At 46.6% G+C, this 23,467-nt stretch overlaps 2 protein-coding genes across 2 annotated transcripts in view; one reads left to right on the forward strand and one right to left on the reverse strand.

Moving 5' to 3' along the window:
* The window catches only part of Dnttip1 (deoxynucleotidyltransferase terminal interacting protein 1), a 22,504-nt gene extending 19,170 nt beyond the window's left edge, over window positions 1-3,334 (reverse strand). Inside the window, exons 1-3 of the mRNA XM_028769707.1 lie at window positions 3,177-3,334; window positions 2,585-2,655; window positions 1,755-1,851 (exon numbers count right to left, since the gene is read on the reverse strand). Coding sequence (XP_028625540.1) covers window positions 1,755-1,851; window positions 2,585-2,655; window positions 3,177-3,281 — 273 coding nt within the window. The 5' untranslated portion in view covers window positions 3,282-3,334. The remainder of the gene's footprint in view (window positions 1-1,754; window positions 1,852-2,584; window positions 2,656-3,176) is intronic.
* Window positions 3,335-6,032: 2,698 nt separating this feature from the next.
* On the forward strand, window positions 6,033-19,729 carry Wfdc3 (WAP four-disulfide core domain 3). Its single transcript, XM_028769478.1, has 4 exons — window positions 6,033-6,309; window positions 16,301-16,432; window positions 18,735-18,920; window positions 19,420-19,729. The coding sequence occupies exons 1-4, from the start codon at window positions 6,231-6,233 to the stop codon at window positions 19,434-19,436; spliced, it is 414 nt and encodes a 137-aa protein (XP_028625311.1). The 5' UTR covers window positions 6,033-6,230; the 3' UTR covers window positions 19,437-19,729.
* Window positions 19,730-23,467: the final 3,738 nt, after the last annotated feature.

A 23,467-nucleotide genomic window follows, 5' to 3' on the forward strand; every position in this document is an offset into this window, starting at 1 on the left:
AAAAAAAAAAAAAAAAAAAAAAAAAAAAAAAAAAAAAGGAAGGAACGAAGGAAGGAAGGAAGAAAGAAAACATGGTAAATATTCATTATGAGCAAGCAGGCTTTAATCCAGAGACATAGGGATGGTTCACATTAAACAATCATCTTATTAGATGCAGAAAAGACTTCTGACAAAAGAAAACATCATTTTGTGATAGTCCTGGAAGAGAGGGACTGCACCTCAACAAAGGCTACAGAAGATAGATGACAGCCAACATTCTATTAACTACAGCAGACTTGGAATGAAGTCAGGAACAAGACAGGCAGGTGTCAGGTGTCCATCTTCTCCAATCCTGTTCAGTACAGTCAAGCCTCAGCTACAGCAACCAGGCAAGAGAAACAATGCACACAAACCAGAAAGCCAAAGGAGCTCACTTGCAGGTGATATGCTACACACGAGAAAACCATGAGAACTGACAAGCACTTTCAACAAAGAAGCAGCGTTAAAAAAAGAAAAAAAATCAACATACAAAATCCTACAGCCGTCCTCTACACTGGGAGCAAAGAGGCTGAGGAAGAAGTCAGAGAAATCATTCCATTCACAACTGTCACAAGTCAGCCTTCCAGTAAACATGCCTGTAACAAAAGCTTTAAAAACTGAAGGAAATTGAAGACCCTACAGGATTGAGTGACCCCCTCCCCAGGTTCATGGATTGGAAGAATCAATACTGTGAACTGGCATTACTAAAAGCAATCCCCATTAAAATGTATGAGTGTCTCTGATAACAACAGCAAGCCAGCTCTGTTCTCCAGTAAGCCCGGGGTCACCTCTTCTTTTCCCTCACTCCCTAACACTGTTTAAAGTGAGCAGAGGCATTATCTGTTTACACACTGCCACAGGTCCAGTCGTGCTTGGCAATATGCTAATCATGAATTACTATTTTTCCCAGTGCTTGGGATCAGCTTTGTACTCACATGCTAAGTGCTTTACTAAGCTACACACAAAGTCCCAAGTCATTTTAATGAAGCTGATAGTACTTGTAAAAATGAATAAAAAAGTCTAACTTTTCATGGTCTAAGCAATGGTGTTGAATATATTAAAATGAAACCATTTGGCAAACAATGAAAAATTAAAAAAAAAAAATAAAATTAAAAAAAAAAAAAAAAAAAAGAAAAGAAAAGAAAAAAAAGAAGTATCTAAATCATCCCCAAGCAGTAGAAAAGTTATTGGGATGTATTTTCAGAATTGAAACCTGTTATATCTGTATAGCATGACTATGAAGAGAGACTGCTGACAGGAGGAAAAGCCACCCTGCCTGACGTCTTCTCTGTCCCCACCACCTCTTTGTTTTCTGATAGGACCTTACTATGTAGACCAGGCTGGCCTCAAACTCCAAAGATCTGCTTGCTTCTTTCTCCTGAGTGCTGGGATTTTTAAATATTTATGTGTATGTACCTGTGGAATTTATACTCTTGAGTATAACCTGTAGAGGCCAGAAGAGGGCACTGGATGCTGGACCTGGAGTTACAGGTGGCTGGAGTGGCCTGATGTAGGTGCTAGGAATTACAACTGAGCCCTGTGCAGGAGCAGCAAGCACTCCTAACCACTGAGGCTATGCTTTCCAGCCTCCATTCTGTTTTTCTTGTCTAAGGGGTCTTACTGTGATGTTCAGGCTGGCTGTCAGCTGCCTCAGCCTCTTGAGTGGTTGGGAACGCTGCAGCACCTGGCTGTACAGTCTTATTTAACAGTGCTATTGTTCATCACCACGTCCTCACCTTCATGTACTTGTTGAAGACACTCTGGATCTCCTCATTGATGCTAGGCTGCAGGACAGCACGGAGGAGATCCATAGAGATAGCTGGATCTGTGAAACTGCATTTGTGGGGAAGACAAGAGTCAGGGGAGTGTTCCAAACATATGTTCCCACATTACTCTGCCAGTTAGTGACATGGGATTTTAAAGTTTTACTTCATCGTAACTCTCTGTGAAATGGAAATTATTTTCAGAGTGCTTTATGAAATATAATATATACACATATATTTTTTCTTTTCCTTTTTTTGAGACAGAGTCTCACTATGTAGTCTGGCTGTCCTGGGACTCACTACATAGATCAGGCTGGCCTCAAACTCAGAGGTCCGCCTGCCTCTGCCAAGTACTGTAATTAATAAATGAGTATCACTACCTCAGATCAAAAATACAAGTAGAATTCCAAAGCCCTATCCAGAGTTCTTTCCCTTCTCTAGGCTGGACACTCAACTAGCAGTCCCACATCAAAGCTGAGAAAACAGAGTCTAAGAAAAGCTAAAGGCTTGTCCAAACTTATCCAGTTAACAAACATCAGAGTTTGCATTAGAACAGATGTCTGAGTCTTGAATTCTCATTTTCTGACTTAGAGATTTCAATCTCAGAGATGGTACTAGACTTTTATTCCTTTCCTGCTTTGTACAGGAGTTAGGATGTAGAACTGACAAGGTTACAGGAAGTTACAGCACCAGAGTCAGTGCTCTTTATGGGTTGTTGATCTCGGACTCCTCCAGTGGGGCTCCCAAAGCACTCACTCAAGTCCACATAACCGGATATGGGTCTCACCCAGGTCTAGTCTTACCTTGTGGTCATCTGAGATCGGCGGCCCCTTCGCTGCACCTGCCGATGTTTTATCATTATGTTCCAAGGGTTCTGTGGGGACCAAGTGGGCAAATGTCATCGAGGCCTCTCATAATGAGGAGGAGGAGAGAGTGAGCTAAACCTAGACATTCCTGCTTCTCACTTCTCCCACCTTGGGGTGAAAGGGAATTCAGTGGCTGGAAGACCCTGTCAGGGTGGAGGAACTGGGGAAATGTTTTCTGTCACCAATGTCCAAAGCTCCCTTTTCCTGGAAGAGCAGCAGCGTTTACCGAGGGTCTACTATGAGGCGGGTGACGAGTCAGGGCGTTCTACCCGCCTCTGTCAGCCCATCCCACCACAACTCCATCAAGCTCAGGTTAATGCTGTTCATTTCACAGAAGAGAAACCTGGAGCTCAGAGGGTGTCACATCAGACCCACGTCACCTAGCTAGAATCTGAATCCAGGTCGTCGCACGGAGAAAACGGCACCCCCAGGGCCGCACAGCCGCCGCGTTCTTTCGCCCGCGGGCCCGGGGCCCGGGAGCCCGAGGCCCTGCCGGGCCCGAGCCCCGGCCTCGCCCGGGCGCCCTCACCATGAGAACGGGCTGGCCCGCCGCACCCGCGTCGCCCAGCTCCAGGCCGCCTCGCTCCGCCCCGCCGGGGCCCCGCGGCTGCTCGGTGTCGCCAGTGGCCCCCATGGCGCCCCCGGCCCACAACAACCTCAGCTCGACTCAGCCACCGGAAAGCGGCGCCGTGACGTCACGGGAGCGCCCGAGCCACCCGGCCGGAAGCGCGACGCGGGTGCGCCGTGGAGTTGCTATGGGAACCGAACTGCCGCCTAGGAGCCGCCTCTGGGTGGATTTCCGGATCTTTGGTGTAGGGGACGACTTCGGGGCTTCCAGACCCCAGGGAGACAACGGCTGGGGACCGAGTGTGGGTGTTCGGGGACCATTCAGTCAAGGGACGAGGGCGGGTGTGAGGTCAGTAAAGCATACACTTCCGCTGGGGAGCACAGAGCTGTCCGCAGGAACATCTGAAAACGTGGCACAGCCTCTCCCGAATTGGAACAGTCCGACTCAGGAACCCAGGAAGCCAACAAAAGAAGGGTTGTTGGTACCATCCCAAATACCCAAACACCTAAACACCATACTACTAGCCTTTGCGGGCTGCCAGTTGCCATCAGAATGAAGGCTGGTTTTTGAATTGTGAACTAGTCCTCTTCCAGAGAGCTGGCCTTCTCTCCCCTAGATGGTTGATTCTGGGATAGGTAGGGGATGAAAGATTTAACAACCGTGGCGTTCTCCAGAGCTCCCCTTAGCACTATCTCAGAGGTAAGCTGTCCGTGAAAGAGTTGGATTCATTTACGGGTGATAAAGTTACTCTTCCCGGGTTACAAGAACCAGGTAGTGTAAAGGATATGAGTTTTGTGTTTGGAAAGGTCTAGATTCAAACCTGATGTGATATGATCGTTAACGTTGGATAGGGCCTGGTGTGATAACGTAACCCCAGCACTGAGGAAGAAGTAGCAGGAAGCTCAGTCTGTGCTGCAGAGCAAGATGCTGTCCCAAAGCCAAAGGCTAAGAACATTGGCTGTGGGACTGGATCGCTTACCGTTGTTCTTATGCACACTAATTGCATGATCATTCTTCCACAGTCTCAGATATTCCAGGCTGGACTCAAATTCACCATGTAGCTAAGGAGCTGCCTCCACCTCCACAGTGCCGGTTCACAGACATGCCACACCACGTGTGGTTTAAGTGGTGTTGGGAACTGACCCCAGAGTCACATGGTTGACACTAGGGCTGGATTACTTTATGCAAAGCACTTAAAACTATGGTATAAGTAACTCCTTAAATTATTCTAATATGAATTATTCTAGTAATTTCTAGCAGTCTCCACTTAAGGACCTTGTCCTCTGAAATATTATTGTGTGGATTAAAATACTGTACATAAAACACATATTAGATAATCAACAAATACCAGTTTTCTCCATGTTCCAACAACCACTTTTTTTTAAGGGTTACTTACGTGTGTGAGTATTTTGCTGGCATGTACGTATGTATGTACATTATGTATGTGCCTGGTGTCCGCAGAGGTCAGAAGAGGGTATTGGATCCTTTGGAATAGAGTTATGGATAATTGTAAACTTCCCTGTGGGTGCTGGGAACTGAACTCTGGTCCTCTACAAGAGCAACACATGTTCCATGACTGCTCTGCCATCTTTCTAGCCCCGACATCCACCTTTTAACAAGAGTACTTCCTTGCTTTAATCAATGGTGGTTCCCCCCCTTGACAAGATCCTCCTCTGTAGCTCTAGGCTGGCTTTGAACTTTGGCTCAAGCTGACTTTGTAATTTACCTGTCTCTCTCTGCCTCCCAAAGACTGGAATCACTACTATGCCTGGCTTTGGATATATGAAGATAGGATTTTTTTGGTTTTTTGTTTGTTTGTTTACCTATCCTCTGCCTTTAACCTTATTGGGCTCAGCAGTGTCAGTGGCACAGCCAACCGAGGACATGTGCTACACAAAAAGAAGCAGGCCAAAAGGTGACAAAGGAGACATGAAAGATCAAGTCATAGCAGCTGTCCTCTCTAATTTTGACGACTACCCTTCATTTTGTCTAAGAGTGGAATGTGTGGTCTACAGGGACCAAGCTGGAAACTTTTTGTGCTCTTGTATTGATGCTGAAACACTCCAATGCTGCTTTTCCATGGGTTTTTATAGTTCTCACAGATGGACAGGATGTCATGCTTAAGTTATACCATTAGCTCGACTATTTTCTTCTTAGGTTGTCTTTCCAGTTCTTCCCTTTGTCAAGGACTAGGTACAGAGGCCCTTCTCCATCCCATGGACGGAACAAGGAACACTGAGCTTTTGTTCTCTGTCAGGGTCATTCTTGGCAAAGCCAGCCATGGACTGGTGCCAGGGCTCTGGGGGGCCGAGGCCAGGTTTCCAAGTAAGCTGTGGTTAAATGTTCCAGACCCTGAGATATGAGATGCTTTGCTTACTGCACCAGAACACACCTTGGAAAAGGGAGCTAGACCTCCCTGTAATTCTGCTGTAATCCCTGTAACCTGCTGACTTGTATTCTGCCTCTCCATCCAAGGCCATGTAAAGAGCTGTGATAATAACCTTGCTGGCTTGAGTCGCCAGCCCTTGCCCCCTCGAAACCCCCACACCCCCAGCTTTGGACTGTTTATTTTTCTTACCTCTGGTCCTCTCCCTCAGAATCCACGTGTGAACCCAGCAAGAACCGCTGCTCTGGTTTACCCTCTGTCGTTTTGACTGCAACTGAATCCTTCCAAAGCCCTTCTGGTCTCTCTTTGACCTTTAACCCAGAGGCTATCTCTCCTTTTTTTTTTTTTTTTCTTATTTTTTTCTAGAGTCCCATGGGCCCTCATCACTTGACTGAGAGTGTTAGGTATATTGCATGGCAGTATTTGGTCCCTCCCATCACATGTGCTCTTTGGTAGTGCCAGGAAATTTCCCACACACTAGCAGCCAATCACTGTTCTCATTGTTAGGAGAAACTGTTCTTAGGGGATAATTGCTTAAGTGAAACGGTTGGGATTAGATGGACAGGAGCCATCTAGTCCTTCCTTCTGCTGCTACCTCTTCCCTGAACTGAGCTCTCATAATCAGCAGGATGTTAAGATACCTCTTCCTCACGAAGGCACTTGTTGCTCTTGGGTTCCTGGCATCTTGGGTAGCTGCAGGAGACCACGGTGAGCTATCATTTGGGGTCCTTGGCTAAAATGAATAGAAAGTTAACCAGGGGAGAGGACATTTCCTTCCCAAAGTTCCTCATTTGTGGAGCTGATCGTCTCTGTAGGAAGCAGTGCATGGAAAGATTGTCTGCAGAGTGAGGGAGCAGTTGTCTTGTTTTTGTCTTGTTACCCTGTCTGCAACAAGGAGCTAGGACTTACAAGGGTTTATGTTCTAGTTATTTTCTAGGGCTCATGAAATGACAACAGGACCATGCAACAGGCCCCCTAGCTCTGTCTGCCTGCCTGTTTGCCTGTCTGTCTGTCTGTCTGACTTCCTCTGCAGCACTAATGGTTTATTGTCTTTAGTAGCAGTAGTAGGGTGTTAGTATCTGTGTGGCAAGAAGATATGGAGGTTGCACAGATATTCTACATAGGGATGCATGGAGATACTGAGTTCCTTGAGGTACAGTTGACTCTCATTACCTAATTATTTTTTTTAAAAGATTTGTTTATGTGTATGTTTCTCCCAATGTTTATAGTGTGTGTATGGGTGCCCGCAGAGGCCAGAAGAGGGAGTAGGGTCCCTTGAGCTGGGGGGACAGATGGTTGTGAGGTGCCAGAGATTGATGCTGGGCACCACACTTGTGTCCTCTGGAAGAACATCAAGTATTTTTATGTTAACAGCTGAGTCATTTCTTCAGCTGCCAATCCCCATTTCTTGAGGCCTAGCCAATTATCTGAACTTCTATGAAATCTTTTTCAGTTAAGGAAGGACAGTGTCCTACTGATCAGAACCCATGCAGAACATTTGTGTCAGAGCAATAGGTCGTGTCCTGCTGGGCAGAAGTGTACAGGCTGTGGTAAGGGCTGCTAAGCAGACCTCCCTAAGGGTATGTTGTCAGGATGGGAAGGATCCCAGTGTGTTCCCTGGCCCTGTCTCTTGGATGGATAGAACCAGAGAGTTTCTCACCTGCTAGATTGTCTTCAGACACCTGGCTATGTAGGTCACCTCTTTCCCCCTTTGAGGTCTCTAACCATTCCTTACCCCTGCTCTTTGTCTTCTCCTATTGGGACAGAAAGTGCCATTGATGACCGGTGTTTTGGTTTGGATTTGAGTAGTGTAGTGAAGTCTAGGAAGGTGGGGAGGAGAGACGCTCAGCAGGTGAAGGTGCTTGCCTACCTGATTAAAAAACCTGAAGACCTGGGCTCCACCCCCAGAACCCACGCAAAAGTGAAAGGAGAGAGAACTGTCTTCTGAGCACTAGATGGATGCCATGGTGCATGTCCATCTCCCACAGTGATGCTCCTGAGGAGTTAGTGATACGCCTCAGGACCTCACCGTGAGTCTATCCTGACTTCCTGCTTTTGCATCCTGAGTCCTGGGATTGCAGGTGTGTACCTTGCTTCCCCCCCACCCCAGCCCCCTTCAGGGCCTTGCTTTGTAGCCCAGGATAGTCTTGAACCCGAAGTCCTCCTGCCTCCCCTTTCCAAGTACTGGGATTTTAGGTGTTAGTTCACAGAGCCTCTAGCTGCCTTTCTCATTCTCAGAAACCCGGCCCCATTTTTCCTGGGGCTCTGGTCTCTGCCTCCTTCTGATATAGCAAGGACTAGTAAACCAGTGTTCTTCCTTGACTCTGTAAACAATTCTGATGCCTACCCTGAAACAGGCCTTGAGCTATGGCCAGGCTCCCTGTGAACGTTATAAAGCTAAGAGAATTCTCTGAGGAGCCCTCCCTTCCCCCACCTCCCACATGTTCACCACAGCTGTCTTGTCTGTCACTTTAAATTGTCCCCCTAATCCTCTTCCTCTCCCACGGCCCAAAGGCTGATCATGGCCTCCGTGGTCCTAGGTGGTCCCTCTCAACAGCTCATTTTGAAGGTAACTTATCTCAACTTCTTTACCCTGAACCTTTAAAAAAATTAATTTTTTTTTTTTTGGATTTTCGAGAGAGGGTTTCTCTGTATAGCCCTGGCTGTCCTGGAACTCACTCTGTAGACCAGGCTAGCCTCGAACTCAGAAATCCACCTGCCTCTGCCTCCCAAGTGCTGGGATTAAAGGCGTCCGCCACCACCGCCTGGCATAAAATTAATTTTTAAAAATAGATTAAAAAAGTAAAATTTATTTACTTACTTATTTAGTGTGTGTGCACCAGCTAGGGTGTGCATTTGTAGTTTAGATGGCAACTGGGAATTGGTTCCTTCCTTTAAGCAAGACTTGAGGATCAAATTCAGGTCTTCAGGCTTTTGGTAAGCAGCTTCATCTCACTGGTCTGCTTTGTTTTTTGTTTTTTTGTTTTTTTGTTTTTGTTTCTGCTTTTTTTGTTTTTTTTTTTTTTGAGACAGGGTTTCTCTATGTAGCCCTGGCTGTCCTGGAACTCACTCTGTAGACCAGGCTGGCCTCGAACTCAGGAATCTGCCTGCCTCTGCCTCCCAAATTTCTGTTTTTGTTTTTTTGTTTTTAAATAAACTTTTTTTTTTCGAGACAGTTTCTCCGTGTAGCTATGGTTGTACTGGAACTCATCCTGTAGACCAGGCTGGCCTCAAACTCAGAGATCCACTTGCCCCTGTTTCTCAAGTGCTGGGATTAAAGGCTGGTGGGCCACTACCACCTGGCTTTTTTTTTTTTTAAATGTGGGTGCCAGAGATTGAAACTCAGGGCCTCAAACTCAGTTCTTCACGCTTGTTCAGAATGCATGTTACTGACTCAACTATCTCCCTAACTCATGCCTCTAAACAGGTTTATTATTTTTCTTCGTCTCTGTGTGTGTGCTTGTTGAAGTTTATATGCACCACAGGTATGTGGTACCCTCATAACCCACAGGAGGGTGTCAGATTCCTCTGGAACTGGAGTTACAGATAGTTTGGGGACTGAACCCTGGCCCTCTGTAGGAACAATAAATTCTGTTAACCCGCTGAGCCATCTCTCCAGCTCCTTGAACCAGAGAGGAACAGAGACAGTCCCAAAGTTGTTCAGAGACCGTGCACCCCAGATGAGGCATGACCAGTGCAAAGAAGTGCTGCACTTCTGTTGCAGCAGGAGACCTGTGGTCTTGTCTTCAAACAAAACCTCCTCATACTCCACGAGCAGATGAATTTGCTCCTTTGTCAAACATATGCACACTATCTGGTGCCAAAGCACTAACCATTCCCTGATGATTGATTTTAGTTTGCTTTGAGAAACAATATAAATGCCAACTATATTCTGAGAACTGAACAAAGATGTACAGAACACCCAAGTCATAATCATTTGTTGGGTTAGTCCCAGCCAAGCAGAGCAGGATGCCAAGAGCCAGTGCCACACATCCTTATGTGGAGGTGGATTAGGAGGTTGCTGACTAATTCCAATCCCCTTGGTCATTTGAGAGATTTTCGATTAAAATCTACCCCAAGAACCTGCAACGAGGCAGAATAGAACGTTGATGTCTGCAAAAGACAGCACTCATTCCCTCCTTCATCTGCTTCGGAGACTTTCCTCTCTCTGCACACATGCAGGGCAGTTTCTTGTTAATAGATGAGGTAAATTTTCTTTTATTCTGGCAATGTTAGGCTCTGGAAAGAGATCTCTTCGTCCTCATACAGGGTCATCATGACCTAATTAATCCTATAATAACATTTATCTTTTTTCCACAAACATCTATTGTATGTTTATTATTTGCTACATCCAGTGATGAGTTCTGGGTACATTGTGCTGGACAAAGCGTGCAAATAAATACACGATTTCAAATTATGATAAGGATATCACAAGACCATTAAGGGTGCTTAGAGGATAATGGGTTTTCATACTGTGTTGGATGGTTAAGTAGAGTATGTCCAAAATTGTGACATTTAAGCTAAAACTGGGAGAAGAAGTTAAAGCTAGTTGGGAGGAGGGTGTGGCTAAATATCAAAGAGAGAGAACCCTGTGTAGATGTCTTCAGAGGACGAGACGTATTCGAAGTTAGGGAGGCGAGAGGACAAGGCTGGTGAAAGACAGAGACCGTTGACACTAGGGAGGTGGCCGTGGGGATGGAGAAAGCTCTCTGTTTTGGACCATGTTTCTCTTACCACAAATCAGACACTAAGGTTTTAGAAGCTGGTGATGTTGCCGGGTGGTGGTGGCAGAGGTGAGTGGATCTCTGTGAATTACAGCCTCGTCTACAAAGTGAGTTCTAAGACAGCCAGAGCTACATGGAGAAACACTATTGAAAAAAAAAAGTTGTTGGTGTTGTCTTTGTGGAGCCCTTGCTGATTTTCCTGCTCTTAGAATTTTCGTGGCTACTCTTGCTTGTTCATACTTCTCCTTTATGTCCACATTTCCTGCCTCTCTTGGTTCTCCATACTACTTTTCTGGGAGTGATGCTAGATATATACACTGGCTTTTGGAGAACTAACCCAAATGTATTTAACTTTATATGTCTGCCTGTTGCTCAGGTCGTAGACTTTAAGGTGTTTTATAGATTTAAAACATTTCTTGATACATTTATTCTTGGGTGATTAATTTTCTTCCCTGAGTTTTGAAATGAGATCATTTGTTACTTCTTTTTCTTTCTGAGACAGAGTTTCAGGTAGCCCAGGCTGGCAAACAATTCTCTTTATAGTCAGTGTTGGCCTTGAACCCCTGATCTTCCTGCCTCTACCTCCCGAGTCTTGGGATTACCGTCATGCGCCACCATACCTGGCTTTTCTTCTTCTTTCTTTTTGTCCTTTTCTCCTTTTGGAAACAGATGCTCACTGTTTTTCCCAGGCTGGCCTAGAGCTTGTGACTTCCCTGCCTCTGTCTCCTGAATAATATTCTGTTGTGTGTAGGACCTGGAGCCAGTCTCTAACCTGAGAGCGCCTGGCAGTGTGTTAGAGTTGAAGCGTAGATTTGGGTTGTCTGAGACGAGCGGATCCCTGGGCAAGATCTCCTGTGCTTCTCTGTTTCTTTCTCTGTAAGATGGAGAGAGCCTGGAGAGGGCTTGTGTTTGTCCTTCAGTATGCAGCAGGTCCCTTTCTTTTGGCTCCGAGGAAGACTACTGGGTCAGGGCTATAATTTCTTTCCTCCTCCTCTTCCTCCTCCTCCACTTCCTCCTCTTCTACTTCCTCCTTCTCCTCCTCCTCTTCTTCCTCCTCCACCTCATTCCCTTCCTGTCCTCATCTTCTAAGATAGTCTTTCTATGTAACATGTAGTTGCTTTGAATTTTTAGTCCCCCTGCCTCAGCTTTCCAGATGCTGTAGTTATAGACACACGTAATATTACAGCTCTCCCACAAATACAATTTCTAACCAGTCCTTTAAGTTCAGAACCAGGATAGTCCGCCCTCCCCACCCTGCTGAGCACCCCATCTCTGAGACCCTGAAACTCTACCGCATGTGTCATCTTTCCTTTCTACCATGCCTCCCCGATAGCAAGCTTTTATCCAGTAAGTACCCAGTGGGCTGATCTGTATCTGCCTTAGCTTTCCTGGACAGACTGCCCATATAAGAGAGTCTAGAACACTGTAGTCTTTCCAGGACTCTCAGAGCCCAGTCCCGGGACCAAATCTGGAAATGTTGTGAGCAAGTCACTCATTGTTAGCTTGCAGGGGGCCTCCTACAACCTTCTCAGAGTCTGAAGCTGAAATATGAATTGTGGGGATCGAGGGCATGGCTGGTTCCCAGGTGTGGTGCCCTTATGAGCTACTCTGGCCTTTGGCCATTAGAGATGGGACTTCCTTTTCCCTTGGAGCTAGGCAGCTAGACTGGAAGAAGTTTTCAGATCCCTCAGAGCCTGCAGGCTGGGCAGGACTCTACCAGTTGGTGAAGTTAGTATTTACTGCTTCAGCGTATGCAGCTCCTGTTGTAGAGAAGGGTTGCATTAATGAGACTGATCCCCAGGAAGGTGGCGTGTCAATCAGGTTACCTGGGGCACAGGGAGACACTGGAATGTATCCTCAAGGATAAGTTCTAGTCTGAACATGAGCCTGTGGTGAATCCTTTGTCTGTTTGCTCTGTGGGCCTGGGCAAGTGTGTTCATCTCTTTGAATCTCCTCTTTGTCATCTTCATAGAATGATGATGTAGTTTGGAAGAAATGTGTTTGAAGAGCTTGCATTAAATCCGCCAGGTAATGCTCAGGACCTCCCTACAGCCCAGCACTGTTCTGGTCTGTTTCCTGCTCTACTCATTTGCATTTGACCCACCTACTTACCTGTCAATCATTCATTCACTTACCCTGTGTATGGAGATTCAGCCCTACCTGGCATGTGGGTATCTATGGTGAGCAAGGTCTACACCTTTGGTGGAGTGTTGTGAAGAGGGAGCTGCAAAGGCAGAGGCTATGAGGGAGGGAGATCTGTGTTCCTAAGGAAGTGATTGGAGACAAGAGGGTGTTTCAGCTGAGGTGGAGGAGGTGGCAGGCCTCAGATTTGGGGCAGCTTTCAGCTTCTTTCCCAGATTTTATTCTTAGTGCAGAAGGAAACATTAGAGCCAGTGAGATGGCTTGTTGGGTAAAGGGCTTGCCACACAAACCTGAGGGTCGGAGTTAACCTTGTGGTGGAAGAGGAGGACTGACTTCCAGAGGTTGTCCTCTGAGCAGACAGGCACACTGTGGTATTCATGCACCCACAGTCACATAGAACGCTCACACACAATAAGCACACGTTTTAAAGCACATATAAAAGAAGTAACCAAGCCAGGTGTGGTGGAAGTGTAATCCTAGCACTGGGAAGGCAGAAGCAGGAGGATCAAGAGTTCAAAGCCATTCTCAACTCCATGGTGATTCTAGGTCGTCTGGGAAAATGAGACCTTGTCTCAAAAAGCCCACCCCCACCAAAAAAGTCACTGAGGCAAGTCTAAATGTGGGAGAAGCCTATTCTAATTTTTACTCTGAAAAAATTTGTTGTTCTGGTGTGGGAAGAATGGCTGACAGTGAGTGTAAGCGACCGAAGACCAGGTGAGCGGCCATCATGTCAGACTAGGTGAGAGATAGGTCAAGGAGGTCGGTCACAGTGCAGAGGTAGAAACTTAAAGGACCAGCTTCAGAAGTAAATGGCTGTGGACACTGAGGGAGAGGGGCGTCAAGGATGCCGAGAAGTGTCTAGCCTGAGCCATGGGGCAGTGGTGCTCTTTGACAGAGGGGATGGAGGGCAGAGGAACTGGAGCTGATGCCGGAGGGAAGTCAGGCATCCTGACTGCAGCTTCCCTGGTTTTTGGTGGTAGGTGGGGTGTTGGGGGAGTGCAGATAGAGGGTGGAGGTGGTCATCCCCAGTCCTGTTTCTTGTCTTGATCCCTGGCAATGTGATTAGTCATGAGCTTACTGAGATGAATGTTTTGTAATGGCTGAGTTCACCTAGACTAGCAGAACCAAGACATTGAGGGCAGGGCATCCTATCCAAAGGCATTGCAGGGACCATGTTTTTACAAGGTTCTTGGGAGCAGGACAAGGGTAGGCAGTTAGAACTTTTAAGGAAGAACCTTGTTTCAGGAGAATATGAGGGACTACAAACACTGTCTAGCTTAAAAATGAGAGATGGCTCAGCAGTTAAGAGCACTGCTCTTCAGAGGTTCCGGGTTCAATTCCCAGCACCCACATGGCAACTCACACTTGTCTGTAACTGTATTTCCAGGGCTCTGACACCTGTACACAGACATATACATGCAGGCAAAACACAAATGAACATAAAATACATAAAATAAAAAAGAACGGGGGTGGCATGCACAGTCTTAGAGGCTGTGACGTCCCATCACGTCCCAGTGTTTGAGCTGACAGGAATTATTTGACATGGGTCTGAGTCTGAAAGGAAGGCAGTGTGAGTGATGGACAAAGGGCTGTGCCCTGACCCTCGGCCCTAGCCTGCCTCGCAAGGGCTCCAATCCTTGTTTCTAAAATTCGGCAAAACTCTGGAAGCTGGGCTGGGAGAGAGCAGAGGCACTATTGTTTTGGTGAGGAGAGCAGAGGAACAGAGGCCCCTGGCCTTCATCCCACCAGACTCATTAAAATGGTGACACCTGGTAAGTACCATGGCCCTCTTTTTAGGCTCATTGTTCAACTCTCTGGGTGGTTTTCATATCCAGCTCTCTCAACTATAAAATCTTTTTTTTTTTTTTTGAGACAGGGTTTCTCTGTATAGTCCTGGCTGTCCTGGAACTCACTCTGTAGACCAGGCTAGCCTCGAACTCTCATACTCAAAAATCCGCCTGCCTCTGCCTTCCAAGTGCTGGAATTAAAGGCGTGCACCACCACTGCCTTTAATAAAAAATTTTATTTTTTTGCCAAGTGTATTGTAGTGTTTTTCAAGTAGACAGTAGTTCTTGTGACCACATATTCCAAATTAAAAAACCTAGGGCACATGGTTTTGGAGTGACATCATAACACAATATGCCTGTTCAGGAGAATCCCAGGACACAGGACTATTGTGGTTCATCTTTGGGGCCCAACCTGTGCCTTTTCTACCATGATTGAGTGCAATCATGCAAGCCTGTTGCCTTTGAGGCTCTGGGACAGAGACATGGTTTGATTTTCTATGTAACTTTTTATTGCTCGTCACCTCTCTCCATATTTAAAGAACTGGAAATAAACACGGAAATGAGTCATGGTGTGTGAGTTTGGCTCAGATACAGTCTTCTTTGGGCGTGCCTGTTCCTAAGGCCAAGTTGCATGCGTGTTTTAAGGATGGCGTATTAGAATATAATTCTGCTTAGCTGCTAGCTAGCTCTGTAGTTCTGGGTGGGCCCCTTTCTCTTCCCTGGGTTTTGTCATTGACACAGCAGTAACGAAGAAGCACATCTAGAATCTGTTTGCCTGTGGACAACAGAATATTAACACAAGAGCAACTCACTGTCCTAACTTTACAAGAATTCTGAGGTGGGTGTCAAAGCTGTCATGGCTACTGAAAGGTACTATCAAGAAGGAAACATTTCTTTCTCACCATGCCAGTCCCTGACTTTGTCCTCATGCTAGTGGCTTCCTACTTCAAAGGCCACCTTGCATCTGCACAGCACTAGTGTCTTTGGAAGAAAGATGTGAAGTGAGTCTGTATCTCGAGTACCCAAGCTCTCCCATTAGCATTAGCTTGCTGTTGCTCTAGTTACGGGCGAGATGGAGGATGCGAATCATCTGGGCTGGGGCATTATGAAGGAATCTCATTTCTAGTCTAGCAAACTGTCCCAGATATAGTGGCCTAAGGCAATGGTCCATTCCTCACCGCAGCTGCGGGTGGCCCAGTCTCTCCTGGAGAGTTTATCTCCTGACGTACCATAGCTGTGGACATCCATGCAGGCAGCTGGGAGCTCAGGAGAGCTGGGAATGTCTGGGTTGGTGGTTCTTTTTTTATTTATTTTAATTAGTTTATTAACATGTGTATTTCTGCATGTTGGTATGTGTGTGCACACACATGTGGAGCCCTGAAGTTGACCTGGAACATCTTTCTTCAGGAGCTGTCCACCTTGTGTTTTCTGAGTCAGGGTCTCTCACTGGGACTTGGGGCTTACTGATCAGGCTAGGCTGACTGGCCACTGAGCTCTAGGTGTCTGCTTGTCTCCACCATGACACTTCTGGAGCCACCACACCCAGCCCTTTGCATGGACACTGGGGATCATTGTCAGTAAAACATGGCAAGCATTTTACAAACTGAGCCTTTCTCCAGCTCCCTCAGATGTTATTTCTCCTTCCATGTCCCCTGCCCAAGTGGCATCTCAGTACACTACAGTCTAACTAATAGGATGAAGCCCAGGTCAGTGTGGAAAGGAACTTCACCAGGACACAAATCCCAGGAGATATTGTTGGATGGGAACAAATACTGTCTGTCTGTCACAGTGCGAAAGAAAGGAGAGTGAAATACGGTGTGTAATTCATATGTTTGCTACAGTGGTTAGAGCGGATGCACACACCAAGACCAGGGGAGCAGTTCGCACACTAACCAGGGGAGCAGCAGTTCATGGCCAGAAGAAACAGAATGAATGTGGAATATTAACATGTATTGCATATTAATCTATATTAACAGCCACTGAAAAATGGGTTTTATGTTCTTGGCTTAAGCACATCTGAGTTTTAATGCTTTCGTTCTATGGCAGCATTAAGAGGTGAATGTCCTGCTGACCCTCTTCCGTGTCAGGAGCTGTGTGCTGGGGATGAATCCTGTCCCCCGGGGCACAAATGCTGCAGCACCGGGTGCGGCCATGCATGCCGAGGAGACATTGAGGGAGGTATGTTGGTTCTTTGGGAGAAGAGTTAAAAGTGCCCTCTGGATCCCAGGTCAGTTTGGAGGAGCTTCCTCGGGACACCGTCCTGTGAGAGCCAGCCGCCATCTTTATCATTCCCTAGTTTCCAACTGAACGCAGACCTTCCTTCTAGGGTCAACGGGTCGGCATTGGCGTGAAAAGAGCTAGTGGAGGGAGGTACGGTGCTGCAGCTTCTGGTCTGAGCTCTGCTGTGGGTGTGCTTTATGACTGGGGGTAATAATCCCAGCTCGCTGAGCCGCTTCCCTCTGTCCAGTAAAGAAGTTGCCCAGGATCACTGGTTTCTCAGATCTTCGTTTGTTTTGATGTAGGGTCTTGTTATATAGCCCAGGCTGGTTTACTCATAGTCTTGACTTAGTGATGGCTCTACAGGCCTAACATAACTATTCTTGGCTTCAGATGTCTTACACACACGCGTGCGCGCACACACACACACACACACACACACACACTTTCCCTCTCCTTTTCCATCTTCCTCCCCAGACCACCACCCCCCTAGTCTTTTTTTGGGGAGGCGCACAGAGTCTCACATAGTTGGGCTAACTGAACTTCCTATGCAGCTCAAGATGACTTTGAACTTCTGGTCTTCCTACTTCTACTTGTTGAGTGCAGGGTCCCAGGCATGTAGCACCACTCCCAGTTCATGCACTCCTGGGGGCTGAACCCAGGGCTTCATAGATGTTGGGCAAACACTCCACCAGCTGAGCTGTGTTTCCAGCCCCCTAGTCTGTTTACAAACCCATGCAACACTGAACCTTTGTCCTTACATGCATGTAGACTGTTAGGGAAGAGAAACAAGGAATTACCAATGCATCTTAATTATAACAGGGTCCCACCTGATAAATCCACTGTAAATGGCAAGTCTTGTAAGCTGAAAGTACCTTTAATACTTTAAGTCCTAGGCAGGTATTGCTGTGATGAAACACCATGGCCAAAAACAAATGGGGGAGGAAAGGGTTTCCTTGGCTCACACTTCTACACTGTAGGCCATTCCTGAAGGAAGTCAGGGCAGGAACCCAATAAGGCAGGAACCTGGCTTGAGCTGATACAGAGGCCATGGCGGGGTGTTTCTTACTGGCTCGCTCCCCATGGCTTCTCCACTCGTCCTCCTCTTCCTCTTTTTTGTTTGTTTGTTTGATTTTTGAGACAGGTTTTTCAGTGCAACAGCCCTGGCTGTCCTGGAACTTGCTCTGTAGACCAGGCTGGCCTCTCACAAATATCTGCTGTCTCTGCCTCTAGGATTTTGGGATTAAGGCATACACTGCCATCCCTCACTCAGCCTGCTTTCTTATAGAATCCAGGACCACCAGCCCAGGGATAGCACCACCAAGAATAAGCTGGGCCCTCCCTCATCAATTACTAATTAAGAAAATGTCCTACAGCTGGATCTTATAGGAGACAGTTTCTCAATTAAGGTTCCCTCCTTTCAAATGACTCTAGCTTGTGTCAAGTTGACATAAAACTAGCCAGCACAACTGTCCACCCACTTCCTTAAATCTGCTAGCTTTGCGACACATGCAGCCCACTGTGGAGTGTCAGTGGTTTGCCATGGCAGACCTATGGCTGACTGGGAGTTGTGGCTGCTGTTGTCCAACACTGAATGAATCGTACTGTATATTGCTGATCTTGGAAAGAGGGGACTGACACATCAAGGGACTGTTTCTCCCGAGTCTGAGCCATTCTTGTACCACTAAGAAATGATTCCATGACAAGCACACACACACAGACACACACACACACATGCATGCACCACACGCACCCTATACATATAATACATACTACTCACATACACACATAAACACCACATACACATTACACATATACCACACATACATACTATCCAACACACATACACATACCATATATACAACACACACACATACACACTATACCACATAAACCACATACACACACACACACACACAGGAACTAAAACTTATACAGGATTATGGTAGCACAATGCAGGTGGCAAATGAGCCAATGGAATTCAATCATAGGGAAGAAAGCAGGACCTTGTCTCTCTGCTCTTGGCTCTGTTGAGAAGCCTGCATTCTGCCAACCTGTAAGGAACTGGCTTCAGGAGTTTGGTAACGCCTAGGTCAGAGGTGTTTGATGTGTAGGGTCTCATCTCTCCAGCTTCCCTGCTTCCAGCCACATCTATTTGGGAGTCAGGGATGCTTTACCTGCTTTCTGCATCTAAGTTGTAGGTGGGAACTTGAGAAGAGAGGAGCCAACTCTGTGTCTCTCCCTGTCCTGGTATCCACCACAGGGCGGGATGGTCAATGTCCTAGAATTCTGGTAGGCCTGTGTATTGTCCACTGCATGATGGATGAGAACTGTCAACCCGGGGAAAGGTGCTGTAAGTCAGGCTGTGGCCGCTTCTGCATCCCAGGACTCCAGCCCCTCCAACAGCCCACAGGCTCCAATCTGACTGATGGTTCTAATTCTAAATTAGGTGAGTATTGCCCATAATGACCTTTGAGCAGGTATGAAGTTAACAGGCTTCACTGCTGTGTCGGAAGGCGTAGATACTAAAGGCCATAAAGAATGTTGTTAGAGTGATCCTGAGTCACAGAGCACGCCCTCAAATGGACACTGTGGGATTACAGTGTTTACAGTGGGTGTGGCTCTCAGTGGGGAGGTCTTTCTGGGAGAGAAGGGATTTGATCCAGGTCCTAGATCAGATAGTGAGGATGATTTGGATAAATCTGATTTGTTCAGGCCATGAGGGCTGGGGGCAGGGCAAGAAAACAGATCAGAACTGTCCCAATTTGGTAACAGATGTGCGGCTAGCTTCTAAATGACAAGAGTCTTCAGAACCAGTTAGGAGGCCTGGAACCATTCAAAGCTTTCAAGAGTGATGCACATGGAAGCTCCCCAGGGTAGAAGGGAAACAGCTGGGTAGCTGGAGCCAGCACGGCACAGCTGTGACCTGAAATTTCTTCTATTTGCAGAGGCTCAAGCACCCTAGCTGACCTGATATGCCTGGAGCTCCAGGAAGCTTCTGGAAGCCAGGATGGGTGACATCCTGGGGCTCGTGACACTCCCTGGAGTATCAGGCCTTCTCCTTGTTTCTACTGCTACTTACAGCACATGGAACTGCCTTGGTGCTGGGCGCTTTTCTTTCCCAATAAAATGCTGGCATGGACCCTCTTGTCTGTACTGTGTAGGGGGTCACTGTAGCAGGAGACCTAGTGAGTCTACCTGTGCATGGCTTTGGCATTGTGAAACCTACGGACTAAAGAAAGTTAGCACATTCTTTTTTAAAATGTAACATATATAAGGAAGAGTATTAATGACCAACATAAGAGGACTAGTTAAATAAACTAGCCATTGCCTGGAGAAGTAGTAAAAGTTACATGTAAAACCTTCGGCAGTTGGGGCTGGAGAGACGGTTCAGTGGTTAAGAGCACTGGCTGCTCTTCTAGAAGACCTGGGTTCAATTCCCAGCACACACATGACAGCTCACAACTGTCTGTGACACTTGTTACAGGAGACCTGACACCCCACTTCCCCCACAAACATACATGCAGTCAAATCACCAATGTATATAAGATAAAAAATAAATAAATATAAAACAAAAAACTGTAGGCAGTCTTGGATGAGTTTCGTCATCTTGGAAGTAATATATCCAGACTTGTTTGTTGCAGGAAATATTAAAAAAGAACCGTCATGTTCTTGGGCTTCATTTTGCTACTCTTTACCTGTCAACTTCACTGCCTCCACAGCTAGCCCCATGCAGCGACCAGTCACGGTCTTTCCAGCTCATTTGCTGCCTCAGTGCCATCTGTACCCTCTCAGCCATAACCCCCCTGTGGTTGGCGGTCCCACATTCCAGTAACCCTCTAATGGGGTGTTCTCATCTCATCTCACTCTCTGGCTCAGGGCTCCCAAGATGTCTCCACCTGACTAGCTAATTTCCCTTGCCAGGGTCGCTGCCACGCCAGCCCCATGCAATGCCCGCTCACCTCATGGTTAGACATCACAATACCCAGTAACTTGGTAAAATCAAAACTCTTGAAGCTTATAATTAACCAGTCAGATTTATATATCAATAAATTCTCAATTCACAAGATACCCACACAATCATTTCAAGGCCACTTGATAATGGTACAAGCTGCCCACCTAGGTCAGACAAGTTAGCCCAATTATTCTATCCTTATATGATATTTATAACTACCTATGACTATTTAAAACTACGTGGGATCAGGATCTTCTTCCTGTCCGTCCTCCATCTTGCTCCTCCCTCTCTCCTGAGAGGCCCACTCTCTCTCCAACTTTTCCCTGACCAATCACAGGCCTCCAGCTGCACTAATATTTTAATGTAATCGGACAGGGAAAATCCTGCCACACTTGTTTGGCGAATAACAAGGTAAAAATATTTTTTTCTTTTAAACGTTAATAATAATAATAATAATGTGTGTGTGTGTGTGTGTGTGTGTATGTGTGTGTGTGTGTATGTGTGTGTGGGTGTGTAAGTTATTTGTGCACAGTGTGCATGTAGCTTTCAAATGACAACTTTGAGGAATTGTTTCTGTCTTTCCACTATGTGGGTTCTGGGGATTGAACTCAGGTCATCAGGTTTGTACTTGTCCCCAGCCTGCTGCCCACCAGTCACCATACACTCTAAAAAGCCTTCCCATTTTCCTCTTTTGTCTTCTGCCAGACCTGGCATTACATTTGTGTGTGCTGCTATCTCCTGCTTGGGTTTTTGTTGGTTATACTCAAGGTGTCTTCCCACTGGACAGCTCAGCTGAGGATAGAACTTGGACATGGTTTCTGATTCTTCCCCCTTATTATACACCAAACAAATCAGGATACTGCTTCCAAGATGGTCAGATTTACTCTAAGATTGTTTCCGGTGTCACACATAAATCTTTACTAGACTGCCATGCAATGGCTGGTTTATTTGACCAGTCATCTCATGTTGGACATTGATACCCTTTTATACCCCCCACCCCACAGCCCCCCAAAACCCATACACCCCCATCCCCTATATCCCCCAATACATGTACACCCCTCACCCACTCCACGTTTTATATGTATATATCTTTGTCTGCATTTTTTCCCAAGGAAATGGGACAAATTCTTAGCAGTAGAATTCTCGTTTCCTAACTAGCTCCACTTCATAGCTCTCAGTGCGTCTTTGAATGAATAAAAGAGTGAATGGAATTCCTTAGTACATCAATTGATAATTTTTGGACTGCAAGCAATAAGAAATTCAACAAGCCAGGGGCTTTGTTTCACACAGACACAGGTGAGAAGCAGCGGGAGGCTGGCTTGGTGGCTCAAAGCCTCAGGCTTTGTCTTTGTGCTGCCTGCTCACCGCATCACAGGTAGAGCAGGGTCAACTGAACTCTAGATGGCACAGCAGGGAGAAGCCATGTGTGATGGCAATGCAGGGACATCTTCAACTCACAGGGCCCTCTTCCTGTGATAGCTTCCTGAGAAGTTGTCATAGAGCCCCCCACCCCCCAAGCAGATGTTTGCAGAGGGAGTGGCTTAGATTGGTTGTGCTTCGTACCTGGGATGAGACATAAAAGCCAAGCTCCTGTGAACAGAGAAGGAAAGAATGCTGTCTGGCTAGCTGGGCAAATATACATGCTGCACCGGCTCAGGGGCACATGCAATTAAAGCCAGAGTTGCAAGGTGTGAACTGCAGAGATGGCTCAATGGGTAAAAGTGTTTGTCCTCAGGTCTGATGGCCTTTGATTCCCAGGACTCACATGACAGAAGGAAAGTATCTACTTGGGCAATTTGTTGTCTGAACATTTCACATGTGCATTGTGGCATGTGTATCCACATACGCACACCCGCAATGTAATACACATAAAAAATGTTAAGTGTGATTCTGGATATTAGTGGGTTGAGAACACTCACTCGTTTTTCTGAGTAGACGTGTTAGTCTTGCTTGGTCAGGCCATGCAGTGTCAGGCCCAGGACTCTGGGAAGGGCTGAGGCTGATGGGCTTCGGAACACCATTCTGCTTATCATTTTGTTTACTTCAAAATCAAAAGCAAGTGTGTTTGGAGTGTTGCGTATGTTGCTCAGACTGGCCTTGAACTCCTGGACTCAAGTGACTCTCCTGTCTCCCAAGGCCCCCAGTGCATGGCTTCTTGAATAGCTTTATGTACATGATTAAAAATCAGTGTGACAGAGACTTCCATGAGAGCAGTTGATGCTGTCTGTCCCTGGGAACCCACAGAGGCTGTAAGGCGGTTTTCTGCCATGTGAGAATGGGACCAGAGGCTGAGGCTGTGAACCAGGCTTTCCTTCCATCAGGTAGGGACTACCCTGTGCAGCCTGTGTCCATAGCAGTGGTATGGGAGGACAGAGGGAGGGAGGGAGGATGAAAGGGGCAGGGGGAGAGAGACAGAGACAGAGACAGACACAGAGAGACATACCCACAGAAAAATACACACAGAGAGACAGAGACAGGCACACACACATGCACGCACACATGGGTGGGCACACACATGGGCGAGGGAGGAGAGAGGTGGAGGGAGAGAGACAAGCAGAGAGAGGGACAGGCACAGACAGACATAGACACACAAAGACAGAGACAGGCATGGACACACACACATGGAGGGGCACACAGAGAACACACACACACAGAGAACACACACACACACACACACAGAGAGAGAGAGAGAGAGAGAGAGAGAGAGAGAGAGAGAGAGAGAGATTCTTAAATTTCAGGTCTTTGAGCAATCTCTCTCCTGTTGTGCCCTAAACCAAAAACCTAAACCAAAGCAAAGCAACAAACAAACAAGCAAACAAAACAAAACAAAACAAAACAAAACAAAACAAAACAAAACAAACCCATGCAAAGCTTTCCTTCCTCCAGGTTTAAGTCCCTTTCTGTCTGACTTCTGCAAAACAGGTCTCTATGAATCCAGATCCTACCTGCTGCTGCCAGTCTTTGCACCTCAGATTAACCTTTGGCCAAACTGAAAAGCTGCTCTGGCTCCTGTCCCCAGCTCCATTACTGCCTGTGTCGGG

Source organism: Grammomys surdaster, unplaced genomic scaffold (assembly GCF_004785775.1).
Source record: "Grammomys surdaster isolate TR1022 unplaced genomic scaffold, NIH_TR_1.0 193, whole genome shotgun sequence".
In the NCBI taxonomy this organism is placed as follows: domain Eukaryota; kingdom Metazoa; phylum Chordata; class Mammalia; order Rodentia; family Muridae; genus Grammomys; species Grammomys surdaster.